Here is a 15,923-nt window from a genome sequence, read left to right on the forward strand (position 1 = left end):
ACACGTCAACCTCTTTGTAACAGAGTGATGGGGATCCAACATATGACGGAGCCCCAGGTACAGTAGCTGTGCGCTAGCCTGGTCACAGAGTATTTTCACAAGTAAACAAACCCCTTTAACTCCAACAGGGTGGGATTCGAACCCACGCGTGCAAAGCACAACGGATTAGCAGTCCATCGCCTTAACCTCTCGGCCACCTCGTCCGGCATACCATTGATTTGCCACAGCTCATTTATGAAAACAGATGTAGTATTCATATAGCTGTTGACAGTGTTGCTAAAACAGAATGCTCACGTAATTTCTGCTTATCTTGTCATTTATCTTCCAAAATCTTGATAAGAAACAATTTACATGGACTCAAAACAGCAATTGCAGAGATGCGTAGAACATATTATAAACACGTCAACCTCTTTGTAACAGAGTGATGGGGATCCAACATAAGACGGAGCCCTCGGTATAGTAGCTGTGCGCTAGCCTGGTCACAGAGTATTTTCACAAGTAAACAAACCCCTTTAACTCCAACTCGACGAGGGTGGGATTCGAACCCACGCGTGCAGAGCACAATGGATTAGCAGTCCATCGCCTTAACCTCTCTGCCACCTCGTCCGGCATACCTTTGCCACAGCTCATTTATGAAAACAGATGTATTATTCATATAGCTATTGACAGTGTTGCTAAAACAGAATGCTCAGGTAATTTCTGCTTATCTTGTCATCTACCTTCCAAAATCTTGATAAGAAACAATTTACATGGACTCAAAACAGCAATTGCAGAGATGCGTAGAACATAATATAAATACGTCAACATCTTTGTAACAGAGTGATGGGGATCCAACATAAGACGGAGCCCTCGGTATAGTAGCTGTGCGCGAGCCTGGTCACAGAGTATTTTCACAAGTAAACAAACCCCTTTAACTCCAACAGGGTGGGATTCGAACCCACGCGTGCAAAGCACAACGGATTAGCAGTCCATCGCCTTAACCTCTCGGCCACCTCGTCCGGCATACCATTGATTTGCCACAGCTCATTTATGAAAACAGATGTAGTATTCATATAGCTGTTGACAGTGTTGCTAAAACAGAATGCTCACGTAATTTCTGCTTATCTTGTCATCTACCTTCCAAAATCTTGATAAGAAACAAATTACATGGACTCAAAACAGCAATTGCAGAGATGCGTAGAACATATTATAAACACGTCAACCTCTTTGTAACAGAGTGATGGGGATCCAACATATGACGGAGCCCCAGGTACAGTAGCTGTGCGCTAGCCTGGTCACAGAGTATTTTCACAAGTAAACAAACCCCTTTAACTCCAACAGGGTGGGATTCGAACCCACGCGTGCAAAGCACAACGGATTAGCAGTCCATCGCCTTAACCTCTCGGCCACCTCGTCCGGCATACCATTGATTTGCCACAGCTCATTTATGAAAACAGATGTAGTATTCATATAGCTGTTGACAGTGTTGCTAAAACAGAATGCTCACGTAATTTCTGCTTATCTTGTCATTTATCTTCCAAAATCTTGATAAGAAACAATTTACATGGACTCAAAACAGCAATTGCAGAGATGCGTAGAACATATTATAAACACGTCAACCTCTTTGTAACAGAGTGATGGGGATCCAACATAAGACGGAGCCCTCGGTATAGTAGCTGTGCGCTAGCCTGGTCACAGAGTATTTTCACAAGTAAACAAACCCCTTTAACTCCAACTCGACGAGGGTGGGATTCGAACCCACGCGTGCAGAGCACAATGGATTAGCAGTCCATCGCCTTAACCTCTCTGCCACCTCGTCCGGCATACCTTTGCCACAGCTCATTTATGAAAACAGATGTATTATTCATATAGCTATTGACAGTGTTGCTAAAACAGAATGCTCAGGTAATTTCTGCTTATCTTGTCATCTACCTTCCAAAATCTTGATAAGAAACAATTTACATGGACTCAAAACAGCAATTGCAGAGATGCGTAGAACATAATATAAACACGTCAACCTCTTTGTAACAGAGTGATGGGGATCCAACATAAGACGGAGCCCTCGGTATAGTAGCTGTGCGCGAGCCTGGTCACAGAGTATTTTCACAAGTAAACAAACCCCTTTAACTCCAACTCGACGAGGGTGGGATTCGAACCCACGCGTGCAGAGCACAATGGATTAGCAGTCCATCGCCTTAACCTCTCGGCCACCTCGTCCGGCATACCTTTGCCACAGCTTATTTATGAAAACAGATGTATTATTCATATAGCTGTTGACAGTGTTGCTAAAACAGAATGCTCACGTAATTTCTGCTTATCTTGTCATCTACCTTCCAAAATCTTGATAAGAAACAAATTACATGGACTCAAAACAGCAATTGCAGAGATGCGTAGAACATATTATAAACACGTCAACCTCTTTGTAACAGAGTGATGGGGATCCAACATATGACGGAGCCCCAGGTACAGTAGCTGTGCGCTAGCCTGGTCACAGAGTATTTTCACAAGTAAACAAACCCCTTTAACTCCAACAGGGTGGGATTCGAACCCACGCGTGCAAAGCACAACGGATTAGCAGTCCATCGCCTTAACCTCTCGGCCACCTCGTCCGGCATACCATTGATTTGCCACAGCTCATTTATGAAAACAGATGTAGTATTCATATAGCTGTTGACAGTGTTGCTAAAACAGAATGCTCACGTAATTTCTGCTTATCTTGTCATTTATCTTCCAAAATCTTGATAAGAAACAATTTACATGGACTCAAAACAGCAATTGCAGAGATGCGTAGAACATATTATAAACACGTCAACCTCTTTGTAACAGAGTGATGGGGATCCAACATAAGACGGAGCCCTCGGTATAGTAGCTGTGCGCTAGCCTGGTCACAGAGTATTTTCACAAGTAAACAAACCCCTTTAACTCCAACTCGACGAGGGCGTGGTTTGGAACCCACGCGTGCAGAGCACAACGGATTAGCAGTCCATCGCCTTAACCTCTCGGCCACCTCGTCCGGCATACCTTTGCCACAGCTCATTTATGAAAACAGACGTATTATTCATATAGCCGTTGACAGTGTTGCCGAAGCAGAATTCTCACATCATTTCTTCTTATCTTGTCATCTACCTTCCAAAATCTTGATAAAAAACAATTTACATGGACTCAAAACAGCAATTGCAGAGATGCGTAGAACATATTATAAACACGTCAACCTCTTTGTAACAGAGTGATGGGGATCCAACATAAGACGGAGCCCTCGGTATAGTAGCTGTGCGCTAGCCTAGTCACAGAGTATTTTCACAAGTAAACAAACCCCTTTAACTCCAACTCGACGAGGGTGGGATTCGAACCCACGCGTGCAGAGCACAATGGATTTGCAGTCCATCGCCTTAACCTCTCGGCCACCTCGTCCGGCATACCATTGATTTGCCACAGCTCATTTATGAAAACAGATGTATTATTCATATAGCCGTTGACAGTGTTGCCGAAGCAGAATTCTCACATCATTTCTTCTTATCTTGTCATCTACCTTCCAAAATCTTGATAAGAAACAATTTACATGGACTCAAAACAGCAATTGCAGAGATGCGTAGAACATAATATAAACACGTCAACCTCTTTGTAACAGAGTGATGGGGATCCAACACAAGACGGAGCCCTCGGTATAATAGCTGTGCGCTAACCCATCAAAGAGTATTTTTTCAAGTAAACAAAGCCCTTTAACTGCAGCTCGACGAGGGTGGGATTCGAACCCACGCATGCAGAGCACAATGGATTAGCAGTCCATCGCCTTAACCTCTCGGCCACCTCGTCCGGCATACCTTTGCCACAGCTCATTTATGAAAACAGATGTATTATTCATATAGCCGTTGACAGTGTTGCCGAAGCAGAATTCTCACATCATTTCTTCTTATCTTGTCATCTACCTTCCAAAATCTTGATAAAAAACAATTTACATGGACTCAAAACAGCAATTGCAGAGATGCGTAGAACATATTATAAACATGTCAACCTCTTTGTAACAGAGTGATGGGGATCCAACATAAGACGGAGCCCTCGGTATAGTAGCTGTGCGCTAGCCTGGTCACAGAGTATTTTCACAAGTAAACAAACCCCTTTAACTCCAACTCGACGAGGGTGGGATTCGAACCCACGCGTGCAGAGCACAATAGATTAGCAGTCCATCACCTTAACCTCTCGGCCACCTCGTGCGGCATACCATTGAGTTGCCACAGCTCATTTATGAAAACAGACGTATTATTCATATAGCTGTTGACAGTGTTGCTAAAACAGAATGCTCACGTAATTTCTGCTTATCTTGTCATATACCTTCCAAAATCTTGATAAAAAACAATTTACATGGACTCAAAACAGCAATTGCAGAGATGCGTAGAACATATTATAAACACGTCAACCTCTTTGTAACAGAGTGATGGGGATCCAACATAAGACGGAGCCCTCGGTATAGTAGCTGTGCGCTAGCCTGGTCACAGAGTATTTTCACAAGTAAACAAATCCCTTTAACTCCAACTCGACGAGGGTGGGATTCGAACCCACGCGTGCAGAGCATAATGGATTAGCAGTCCATCGCCTTGACCTCTCGGCCACCTCTTCCGGCATACCATTGATTTGCCACAGCTCATTTATGAAAACAGATGTATTATTCATATAGCTGTTGACAGTGTTGCTAAAACAGAATGCTCACGTAATTTCTGCTTATCTTGTCATCTACCTTCCAAAATCTTGATAAAAAACAATTTACATGGACTCAAAACAGCAATTGCAGAGATGCGTAGAACATATTATAAACACGTCAACCTGTTTGTAACAGAGTGATGGGGATCCAACATATGACGGAGCCCCCGGTACAGTAGCTGTGCGCTAGCCTGGTCACAGAGTATTTTCACAAGTAAACAAACCCCTTTAACTCCAACTCGACGAGGGTGGGATTCGAACCCACGCGTGCAGAGCACAATGGATTAGCAGTCCATCGCCTTAACCTCTCGGCCACCTCACCATTGATTTTCCACAGCTCATTTATGAAAACAGATGTATTATTCATATAGCTGTTGACAGTGTTGCTAAAACAGAATGCTCACGTAATTTCTGCTTATCTTGTCATCTACCTTCCAAAATCTTGATAAAAAACAATTTACATGGACTCAAAACAGCAATTGCAGAGAACCGTAGGACATATTATTAACACGTCAACCTCTTTGTAACAGAGTGATGGGGATCCAACATAAGACGGAGCCCTCGGTATTGTAGCTGTGCGCTAGCCGGGTCACAGAGTATTTTCACAAGTAAACAAACCCCTTTAACTCCAACTCGACGAGGGTGGGATTCGAACCAGTTACAGGTCCAGATAGGACAGCATTTGGATCCGGACCTGGACTGTGGTCTGCATAGTTGTGACCCCTGATATAAAGTGTATTAGTTTGTAATCAAATTCTACATTTTTTTATATTATTTTTGGTATATCCTGAGTTGATGGGACCCAGAGTGATATCTTTTCACAGGGCCCCTAGCAGAACCCCTGCCCTCATTAGTACATATTCAGTATCTTTAATGAGAGAACATAATTTTACCATATTCTATATTAATTATAGATTTTAAGGGTTAGTTTGCCCCATTCAAAACTCACTGATTTTTTCACTATCCTGATTCCTTATGTGGGGTTCGACTAGACCTGCTGCAGTCCACACTAATGAACTAAAGGGATGTGTCTGTCAAAACAGAAACGACAGCAGCTACAAAGTGTGAATTTAGTTTAGGTAAGAGGTTTAAGTCACTGTCTAGGTGAATTAATTTTTTAATTAGGACTAAAAATCCAGGACCGCAAACACCTGACCACCCCCCTGGCTACCACTACCACCTTCCCCCTTAGCTGGGAAGATGTATTCCTTTTTGTGGTTATGGAAGTGGCCATGCTACCAGCAGATTCCATCATCTGGCAAGCAATGTTCCTTCTCTGATTCTTCAGGTTTCTGAGGTGATCGAGGTTCATATTGGTCATCTCATGCCACTGGTTCCACATTAATATTCATATTCATATCTTTCAAGAAGTGTCTATCATCCAGAACTGTTTTCCAGTCTTTCTTTTGGAAGGGGTGCAGAATCTACTCTATAAGGATTAATCTTTTGATTTTCTCTTTATTAACCAATCAGCACATCATAATATTAAGGGACCCAAAGAATTTTGTTCAACATACAGCCTTGTGACATTGATCAGGGGAGTGTGAGAAGGATTTAAACTCTCATGTCAACACACTCTCTTCTAAGCCTGTGTTGCATGACTTTGTGGGGGTTTGAGGCAGTGGCAGGCCCCGAGGCAGTCCAGTAAAGTCACAGCTGCATACACAATCCCAAATACAGGATTGTGTTTGTAACTAATACATTTTTTTTTTGTTTAGCTCATCAATTTCATTGAATGTTGACCCTACTGACCAACTCTTGGCTCATTAAAGTTTTATGAGCTCATTGAGAAGGTTTATTTGTCAGTGGGAACTAGGTGGTGCTGTGCTTACCTCACATCAACCTGGCTAAGATAAAAATTTACTGCAGATTATTTCTGATTAAATCCATGTTCCAAATGAAACATTGATTGTATGTGACAAACTCACTGGCATCCTTTTGAGTAAGTACAAATGATTTGATTTTTGAGCAATGGTAAAATGATTTAGTTTGATCAATATAGTAGCTGAAATCCAGAGCTTGATTAATTTGTGTTCATATATTTTAGAGGGTCAGGTCCTTAACAGGAATTTTGAAAAGTCTGCCATTTGTTTCTCTGATATAAATTGTAAATTAACTAGATTATTTGATTGACAATATTTACTACGTCTTGTTTTTTTTTTACTTAAAACCCAATCTTTTTTTATTTTCCTAATCACCTATTGTCCTGCACTGGGCTTAGGCTAGACAGTTTCACAGTATTTTATAAATTGTAGTGAATTGCCTGTTCAGTAATACAGCACTATTTCTAAAAGCACTCTATTGGCTTTGCCACATTTGACACCAACTCTCCACGTCGGATATGAGACGTGGCTGTGAAATTTGAAGAAAACAAGGTAAACATAACTCACCTCGATGGAGCTGTGGATGTAAAGGGGTTTGGCTACTCCCTTCAATAACTGCAAATGCACCTAGAAATTTTACCATGACCAGATTTGGATTGTGACGCTACCACAGAGGGGTGGAGCACATGATGTCCATGTAGCTCTGCTGGGCACTCAAAGTTGTTATCGACACAAACAAACAAAGTAACCTGAGTGCCCCCTCCCCAGATCACCACCTTAACGTGGTGGAGGGGTTTGTGTGCCTGCGTGAGCCTAGGAGCTATGTTTTTGGGGGCAATAGCCCCTGGTAGGGTCTCCCAAGGCAAATTCGTCCTAGGTGATGGGCCAGACAAAGAGTGATCCATAAAGACAAGGATGAAGAGATTAAAAACAGGGACACAGCTTCCCTTGCCCGGAGTAGGGTTACTGGGGCCTCACCCTGGAGCCAGGCCTAGGGGAGGGGCTCCTTGGCGAGCACCTGGTGGTCAGACTGTCCCTCATGGGGTCCGGCCGGGCTCAGCCCAAAGGAGCAACATGGGTCCCCTCTCTCATGGGCCCACCACCTGTGGGAGAAGTAGTAATCCGGGTCTGGTGCATTGTGGATCAGGTGGCAGCCGGAGTCAGGGGCCCTGGCATTCTGATCCTCGGTTACTAAAACTGGCTTTTGGAACATGGAATATAACCTCTCTGGTGGGAAAAGAGCCTGAGCTGGTGCGCAAGGTTAAAAGGTACCAGCTAGATATAGTTGGGCTCACCTCAACACACAGTATGGGCTCTGGAACCCCTTGAGAGGGGCTGGATGCTCTTTCACTCTGGAGTTGCCCAGGGTGAGAGGCATAAGGCAGGAGTGGGCTTACTCATAGACACCCAGCTTAGCGCCTGTACGTTGGGGTTTACCCCAGTGGACGAGAGGGTAATCTCCCTGCGCCTTCGGGTTGGGGAAAGGGCTCTGACGGTTGTTTGTGCTTATGCACCGAACAGCTTTTCAGAGTACCATGCCTTCTTGGGGACCCTAGAGGGGGTGCTGGAGACCTGGAGGGGCGTGATTGGGAGGAACGGCCCCGCTGATCTGAACCCGAGTGGTGTTCAGTTATTGGATTTATTTGCCCGTCACAGTTTGTAGAAGAAAGGCTCCGAGAAGTTACTGGCAAACCATCAGGTGACTCAGGAGGGGAAAGAGGGTTTCCACCAACACTGTATATGGTGGGGTTGGGGAACTGTTGACCTCAACTGGGGACGTCATTAGGCGGTGGAAGGAATACTTTGAGGATCTTCTCAATCCCACCAGCATGTCTTCCTTAGAGGAAGTAGAGTTTGGGGACCCCAGGGGGCCTGTCTATCACTGGGGCTGAGGTGGACGAGGTGGTAGGAAAACTTCTTGGCGGTAGGGCCCCGGGGGTGGATGAAGTTCACCCCTGGTTCCTCAAGTCTCTGGATGTTGTGGGCCTGTCCTGGCTGACACGTCTTTACAACATCGCGTAGACATCGGGGGCAGTGCCTCTGGACTGGCAGACTGGGGTGGTGGTTCCCTTTTTTAAAAAGGGGGATCGGAGGGTGTGTTCCAACTATAGGGGGATCAAACTCCTCAGCCTCCCCGGTAAGGTCTATGCGGGGGACCTGGAGAAGAGAGTCCGACTGATAGTTGAACCAAAGGATCCATGAGGAACAATGCAGATTCCGTCCTGGTCGTGGAACACAGGACTAGCTCTTTACCCTCGCTAGGATCCTAGAGGGTGCGTGGGAGTTTGCTCAACCAGTCTACATGTGTTTTGTGGATCTGGAGAAGGCATTCGACCATGTCCCTCGGGATATTCTGTGGGGGGGTTGCTCTGGGAGTATGGGGTACTGGGCTCTTTGCTACGAGCCATCCAGTCCCTGTATGAACAGAGCAGGAGTCTGGTTCGTATGGCTAGTAGTAAGTCAGACTGATTTCCAGTCAGAGTTGGACTCCGTCAGGGCTGCCCATTGTCACCGATTCTGTTCATAATTTTTATGGACAGAATTTCTCTGCGTAGCCAAGTGGCGGAAGGTGTCCGGTTCGGTGGTCTCAGGATTCCATGTCTGCTGATGTGGTCTTGTTGGCTTCATCGAGCTGGGCCCTCCAGCTCTTGCTGGACCAGTTTGCAGCCGAGTGTGAAGGGGTAGGGATGAGGATCAGCACCTCCAAGGTCGGGTCCATGGTACTCAGTCGGAAAAGGGTGGCTCTCTCCAGGTTGGAAGTGACATCCTGCCTCAAGTGTAGGAGTTTAAATACCTCGGGGTCTTCTTCACGAGTGAGGGAAATAAGGAGTGGGAAATTGACAGCCGGATCGATGCAGCGTCAGCAGTAATGCGGGCTCTGTACCTGGATCCTAACATTTATGTCAATAGCTTCAATATCTGTTTCAGTTCACCAGATTACACAGATATGTGTCAAGTGTTTTCATCACATACCTTGACCAAGCCTTACAGGAAAAGATGCATTGGTCTGAGACTGGACAAAAAATATGGGAGAATAGTTTTAGAGTTGTCTGTCTCTTTATGATGCAGCAGCCTAAACTGCTGTTATCCAATATCAAACACACATTCAGTATAGTGTAAGTGCTATGTGTGGAATGCTAGGGCTCTGCTTTCCAAGGGTGAGGGGTTGAAAGGGTCTGAAGGCTTAGGGGCCAGAGTGGCCAAAACAAAGTGAATGCTTCTTGAGAAATGTACTCAGCTAAGGTTGAGAAATATTGTTGTCAACTTGGAGGAAGTGTTTGAGGATAAAATTATGTTAAAGAAAAACCTCATATACTGTGATAATACTGTGTATTAACTTTGTATTATGAATAAATGCTAAAGTGGTTTTCACCCAAAAAAAATTGGGGGATAATCTGACAGATGTCCAATGTCCTGTAATAAGAGTATTAAGCAGTATTTAGCCATTGATTTGTACTGGCAAACCATAATGCTCTGACAAAATATCTGAGATTATATATTTATGGATATTGATATTTACACATATAGGCCAGTACTCTCTATCTCACTCTCAGTCACTCAATATTTTTTTTTCTTTTTTGTTCATGTGTGTGTGTGTGTGTGTCTGTCTGTCTGTCTGTGTGCTTGTACATTTGTGTGCAGTGTGGTATGTGCATGTGTGAAGCGCAGACACAGTGGGTCTCTAAGAGGTTAGGGACAGGGGGCTGTGGGCCTCAGTATCCCAGCATGAGCTGAGCTTGGGAAGAACACACTAAAAAACAGAGTTTTTTCATATATTGCCATTGGTATTGTAAATACTTTTTCCATGTATCAAACCTTTATTTTATATTATATAATTTTTATTGACATAGATCTTGTAATATTTTTAAATGCACCTTAATGTATTTTGCATTATGAAATTAAACAACAGAGAATATCATCAAAAATCATCAAAAATACAATGAAATAAGAAAAAATTAGCAATTCCCAACAGGTGACAGGTCTGAACTAGTTTAGCAGACAAACCCTTATATTAAGGAACCATGTTGTTGCAGTCCATCCAGAATATGAACTGGCCTGAAATCAGTAAGGTATACTAAGAAAAAGAAGCATGGCAGAATGGCACCATGTTCCTTCAAAGCCTTTATGTACATTACACCATTAACTGTGCCTTCCCAGGTGTACAATTTATTCATGCTATGCACACTAATGCACCTCAATACCATCACCGGTGCTAACTTTTGAATCGTGTGCTTATAACAAAACTGACGGGCCCCCTCCTCTGTAGCCCTGAGGATGCAGCCACCTAAACTGTCTTAAAATGTTTATAACGCCTCTATGCAGTATGCAGACAGACAACACCAGGCACCAATATCTTTGAATGAAAAGAGACCTTAAAACTGAAGGTCAAATTGCATTTTCAAAAAATATTTATGATCACTGATATATGTTTACAAAAGCCTCATGAATACATTGCTTTTGACTTAACAATACACAAATACATTATGATTTTGGCAGTTCTTGCTACTCTCCACATAGAGGGAGGGCTGCCCCACAAATCTCCCTTATTTTCAAGATGTTTCAGTAAGATGATAGGCTCTTCTTGTTGGTGGGCTGGATTTTATCTGATAAAAGTTGCAGTGTTAAGCGTTTCAAAAATTTCTTAACATATTTCAGCTAGGGACTTGTCTCATTTATAATGTCTCATATAGAGCATTCATGATCTCCAATTTTTATGTCCAACATTCCCACCCAGAGAGTACAGCTAATTAAGCTTCCTTGGACTCCTGGCCTTAGATGGCTGAGGTATCTGTTGTGGCAATGATGATAGTGCCAATGCTTAGACAGCCTGAAAACTCCAAAACAAATGACTTTTTTGTACAGTGGAGAAATAAAACACTGTCAATTGTGTTATATATATATATATATATATATATATATATATATATATATATATATAGAGAGAGAGAGAGAGAGAGAGAGAGAAAGAGAGAAAATTCTTATAAGAAAGTATTGTGTTTGTGAAAGTGTGTGCCAATGTGTGCTTGGGACTGCAGGTGTTTCAGGTTTGAGTGATACCCAGCATTTAAAATATCTACGAAAAAAATGGCACAGAGTTTAATGAAACACACACTTAATAGTGTTGCTCAAAACATGAAGAAAGACTGCTCCCGTTTACTTAATGGCTTCTGCATGTTTCTATTTCTTCTATATGTATGCACATAATCATTTCCCTGTGTGGTGTCCATAAGCCCCAGAGGCCTCAGCTGAGCACTTCAAGGTTAATCGTGTGCAAAGAGCCACGCTACATGACATAATAACCCTTTGTGTGATGACTGCTTGCACCACAGGTTGCACCTTTGAACCCGACGACCCAGAACCCAGAAGCCCCTACACCTGGAGTTAATTTCCACATGTCTGACAATGACAGAGGAAGAATATATTCTGTAATAGTGATTGTGTTGACTTGTAGTATTGCATGCCAAAATGTTACAACTAAAAACGTATTAACTTTTAAAGCAAGTTTACCAGCTCTAGTCTAAAATAATAACACAGATTACCCAACATCATACCAGCAATAATCAGCATCAGGCCAGTATAGCACTAAATCAAACAGCATTAACCAGCGCTAAACCAATAATAATACAATGCATTTTACAAATGTTTAAAATTACTAATAGAAAGGAATAAGAACCATAACAAGCACTCATTGCTGTTACTTTTAAACAGCATTTGCGCCAGTAAAACTGTCAGAGCCACACACGAGGTCAGCAAAGAGTTAAAAGATGTTGTACGTCACTCAGGTACCAGAGCTTAAACGCCAAATGGTAAATCATTTGAGACGGGATATAATCTCGGCTGTATTTTGCATGAAATTTGCTTGGAAAGCTGAAGGGCGTCAGATAATAAGTAGTAGGTTTTGAAACACCGCAACCTAATCTCAGTGGATTGTTAAAAGCTGTTGGAGCACCGACTTCTCCACAACACTCTGTAACGCCAGGCGCCCCTGTTGGAAAGCTATTGTGAGCGCTGGCATTTACTTTTCACTTGTTCTGAGCTCGAAACAAAGACGCATCTACTTCAGGACGGCGCCCCCCCCGCCCCCCACTGCGCTGCACTTGCCAGTTTGCCTCCAAGTGTCGGAGATGTGGTGGATGCTGTTTCCCCGCTGGATCTGGTTCTTGTTTGGGCAGCTCTGTGTCCTGCGACTGGTCAGAGCTATGACCATCTCCAAAGTTGTCTATTCCCACGCGGGCATGTGTCCTAATGAGATGAATCCCAACTTGTGGGTGGACGCCATGAGCACCTGCATGCGCGAATGCGAATCCGACCAGGTGAGTTAGCCTCCGGCTAAACCTTATTTACCTCTCTTTAAAACTCTCACTAGACGAGACGTTAAAGCCGTTAATGTACATGGCATTAAAAACGATGGTTCAATGCCATGCACATTAACGACTTTAACGTCTCGTCTTATAAAATGGAACCTTTATAAAAGCACATATAAAATTTTATTTCTGAGTGGAATTCAATTTTTTGGGGGGTTAAAGATTTTTTAAAAGTACATAAATAACTACAGAGAACGTACTTCTCATAAAATGTGGTCGTTATAAAAGTACACTTAATATATTATTTATATTCCACATTTAGACTATATAAACATTTTTTAAGGGGTTTGAGGGGAAAAAAGTTATTTTGGTCATATCTTTTCAAATTTTATTTACACACGACTGTAGGTAATTCTGATGTGAGTTCAATAATTTAAATGAAATTCTATACATTGATTAAAGAGTATGAACATTTGTAAAGCTATTACAATGTGGGGTGGGCTGTATGGGAAACGGTTATATTCTGAAAAATGCTTCATGGTGTTTAGCACAATATTTTAGTATCAACTGAACTAGAAATTGTGACATAAACTCAAGGTGTAAACATTTACCACTTAATCTACAGAACTAAATCCAGTTAATGCCCAAAATAAATGTTCCTGTTTGTAATTAAACATGACGTTTAAAATGATAATGTCTGATAATATTCAAGATATGTTGAGAGTAGTTATTGTTTTTTATATATTTATACAACATCTAATACTGTCGTCTTCTTCTCTTATTATACCTTCATAAGCCTTTAATGACAACATGTACTTTCACAAATATCCAAAATTTCAAGTGAATATTAATATAAAATCACCCCAGATATATGAAGCTTGTTGCAATTAGTCTTCATGTCATACGTTAATGTCAGTTGTCGTGAAAACTTATGTAGGTTTGATGTACACTGTATTGCCAAAAGTATTCAGTTGTCTGCCTTTGCACACATGTGAACTTAAGTGACATCCCATACTTAATCCATAAGGTTTAATATGATGTCAGCACACCCTTTGCAGCTATAACAGCTTCAACTCTTATGGGAAGGCTTTCCACAAGGTTTAGGAGTTGGACAAGAAGGCCTGGCTCACAGTCTCCATTTTAATTCATCCCAAAGGTGTTTCATGGGGTTGATGTCAGGATTCTGTGCAGGCCAGTCAAGTTCTTCCACACTAAACGCACTCATCCATGTCTTTACAGACCTTGCTTGGTGCACTGGTGTGCAGTCATGTTGGAACAAGAAGGGGCCATCCCCAAACTGTTCGCACAAAGATGGGAGCATGAAATTGTCCAAATTCTCTTAGTATGCTGAAGCATTAAGAGTTCCCTTTCACTGGCGCTAAGGGGCTGAGCCTAACTCCTGAAAAACAACCCCACGCTATAATCCCCTCTCCACCAAACTTTACACTTGGCACAGTGCTATTAGACAAATACCATTCTGCCCTCAACTGCCAACCCAGACTCGTCCACTGGATTGCCAGACGGAAAAGCATGATATTTCACTCCAGAGAAAACATTTCCACCTCTTTAGAGTCCAGTGTGGGTGTGCTTTACACCAATGAATCCAACACTTTGCATTGCGCTTGATAAAGAAAGGCTTGGATGCAGCTGCTCAGCCATGGAAACCCATATTGTGAAGCTCTCTATGTATTGTTCTTGGGCTAATCTGAAGGCCACATGAAGTTGGAAGGTCTGTAGTGATTGACTCCGCTGAAAGTTGGCTCAGTTGAGGTCGTTCCCTATTGCTTCCATTAAACTGTGGAATATTTAGCAAGGACATTTCATGACCGGAGTTGTTTCACAGGTGGCATCTTTTCACAGCACCATGCTGCAAATCACTGAGCTCCTGAGTGCGACCCATTCTTTCATAAATGTTTGTGGAAGCAGTCTGCATGTCTAGGTGCTTGGTTTTATACTCTTGTGGCCATGGAAGTGATGGGAATGCCTGAATTCAATGACTTGGATGGATGAGTAAATACTTTGGGCAATATAGTTTGTCTTTATAATTGTAAATCTACAGTAAATCAGCAACTTGCTAAAACAATGTATATCCAAAAATATTCAATAGTCCAATACGAGACTGTCTAAATCACTATAAAAAACATGATTTATGAATGATGTAGTATTTTTTTACACTGCTTAATAATTTTTTTAACACTTACTCTGCTTGATGACGCATTGCTGATGGACCATATTGTTATTTTCATGCCCTCTAGGACTGTGAGACATTTGAGAAATGCTGTTTAAATGTGTGTGGGGGCAAGAGTTGTGTGGCTGCACGCTATATGGACATAAAAGGCAACAAAGGACCAGTGGGAATGCCAAAAGAAGCCACTTGTGACAAGTTCATGTGCAACCAGCAAGGATCAGAATGTGACATCTGGGATGGACAGCCAGTGTGCAAGTGTCGTGATCGCTGTGAGAGGGAGCCACGCTTCACCTGTGCCTCCGATGGCATGACCTACTATAATAAGTGCTACATGGATGCAGAGGCCTGCTCTAAGGGTGTGACCCTCACCGAAGTCACTTGTCGATTTCACCTCATGTGGCCCAACACCAGCCCTCTGCCTGAGGAGACCACCATGCATCCCACCACAATCAGTTTGGAGACTACACCTGTGGACATCCAGCGTCCCACTATGATCAGCAATCCAGCGCACAACTTTGTGTTTGTTGGTGAGACGGCAAGCTTCTTGTGTGAAGTTACTGGTAAACCCAAACCAGAGATTACCTGGGAGAAGCAGGTGGAGGGGAAGGAGAATATGGTTATGCGGCCTAACCATGTACGTGGCAATGTGGTAGTTACAAACATTGCCCAACTTGTCATCTACAATGCCCAACTTCAGGATGCTGGTATTTATACCTGCACTGCTAAGAATCTGGGAGGAACCGTACAAGCTCATTTCCCATTGTCTGTCATCCATAGGGAGCAGGGCAAGGATGACATCTATAAAAATTCAACTCGACTACCTGCCGAGGAATGCCTGAAAGCCCCTGACATGGGTGACTGTGGAGAGGAGAGCATCAGCTGGTACTATGAATCCAAACGCAATAACTGCTTCACCTTTACCTACAGCCAGTG

The 15,923-nt window shown here is 42.9% G+C and overlaps 1 protein-coding gene and 13 non-coding genes across 14 annotated transcripts; 1 reads left to right on the forward strand and 13 right to left on the reverse strand.

Moving 5' to 3' along the window:
* Positions 1-121: 121 nt before the first annotated feature.
* Positions 122-204, reverse strand: trnas-gcu (transfer RNA serine (anticodon GCU)). Its single transcript has one exon. It is a non-coding gene; the product is annotated as a tRNA-Ser (tRNA).
* A 320-nt stretch (positions 205-524) lies between these two features.
* Positions 525-606, reverse strand: trnas-gcu (transfer RNA serine (anticodon GCU)). Its single transcript has one exon. It is a non-coding gene; the product is annotated as a tRNA-Ser (tRNA).
* A 310-nt stretch (positions 607-916) lies between these two features.
* On the reverse strand, positions 917-999 carry trnas-gcu (transfer RNA serine (anticodon GCU)). The gene has a single exon. It is a non-coding gene; the product is annotated as a tRNA-Ser (tRNA).
* Positions 1,000-1,313: 314 nt separating this feature from the next.
* On the reverse strand, positions 1,314-1,396 carry trnas-gcu (transfer RNA serine (anticodon GCU)). The gene has a single exon. It is a non-coding gene; the product is annotated as a tRNA-Ser (tRNA).
* A 320-nt stretch (positions 1,397-1,716) lies between these two features.
* On the reverse strand, positions 1,717-1,798 carry trnas-gcu (transfer RNA serine (anticodon GCU)). The gene has a single exon. It is a non-coding gene; the product is annotated as a tRNA-Ser (tRNA).
* A 316-nt stretch (positions 1,799-2,114) lies between these two features.
* trnas-gcu (transfer RNA serine (anticodon GCU)) lies at positions 2,115-2,196 on the reverse strand. Its single transcript has one exon. It is a non-coding gene; the product is annotated as a tRNA-Ser (tRNA).
* Positions 2,197-2,506: 310 nt separating this feature from the next.
* trnas-gcu (transfer RNA serine (anticodon GCU)) lies at positions 2,507-2,589 on the reverse strand. Its single transcript has one exon. It is a non-coding gene; the product is annotated as a tRNA-Ser (tRNA).
* A 320-nt stretch (positions 2,590-2,909) lies between these two features.
* On the reverse strand, positions 2,910-2,992 carry trnas-gcu (transfer RNA serine (anticodon GCU)). The gene has a single exon. It is a non-coding gene; the product is annotated as a tRNA-Ser (tRNA).
* Positions 2,993-3,308: 316 nt separating this feature from the next.
* trnac-gca (transfer RNA cysteine (anticodon GCA)) lies at positions 3,309-3,390 on the reverse strand. Its single transcript has one exon. It is a non-coding gene; the product is annotated as a tRNA-Cys (tRNA).
* A 320-nt stretch (positions 3,391-3,710) lies between these two features.
* trnas-gcu (transfer RNA serine (anticodon GCU)) lies at positions 3,711-3,792 on the reverse strand. The gene has a single exon. It is a non-coding gene; the product is annotated as a tRNA-Ser (tRNA).
* Positions 3,793-4,107: 315 nt separating this feature from the next.
* trnas-gcu (transfer RNA serine (anticodon GCU)) lies at positions 4,108-4,190 on the reverse strand. Its single transcript has one exon. It is a non-coding gene; the product is annotated as a tRNA-Ser (tRNA).
* A 321-nt stretch (positions 4,191-4,511) lies between these two features.
* Positions 4,512-4,593, reverse strand: trnas-gcu (transfer RNA serine (anticodon GCU)). Its single transcript has one exon. It is a non-coding gene; the product is annotated as a tRNA-Ser (tRNA).
* Positions 4,594-4,914: 321 nt separating this feature from the next.
* Positions 4,915-4,996, reverse strand: trnas-gcu (transfer RNA serine (anticodon GCU)). The gene has a single exon. It is a non-coding gene; the product is annotated as a tRNA-Ser (tRNA).
* A 7,626-nt stretch (positions 4,997-12,622) lies between these two features.
* On the forward strand, positions 12,623-15,916 carry LOC136685485 (WAP, Kazal, immunoglobulin, Kunitz and NTR domain-containing protein 2-like; the record flags this gene model as incomplete). The annotated part of the gene is made up of 2 exons (XM_066659411.1): positions 12,623-12,811; positions 15,058-15,916. Coding segments are annotated over exons 1-2 (1,048 nt in total), but the record flags the coding sequence as incomplete, so codon positions are not given.
* Positions 15,917-15,923: the final 7 nt, after the last annotated feature.

Source organism: Hoplias malabaricus, unplaced genomic scaffold (genome assembly GCF_029633855.1).
Source record: "Hoplias malabaricus isolate fHopMal1 unplaced genomic scaffold, fHopMal1.hap1 scaffold_154, whole genome shotgun sequence".
NCBI classification, from domain to species: domain Eukaryota; kingdom Metazoa; phylum Chordata; class Actinopteri; order Characiformes; family Erythrinidae; genus Hoplias; species Hoplias malabaricus.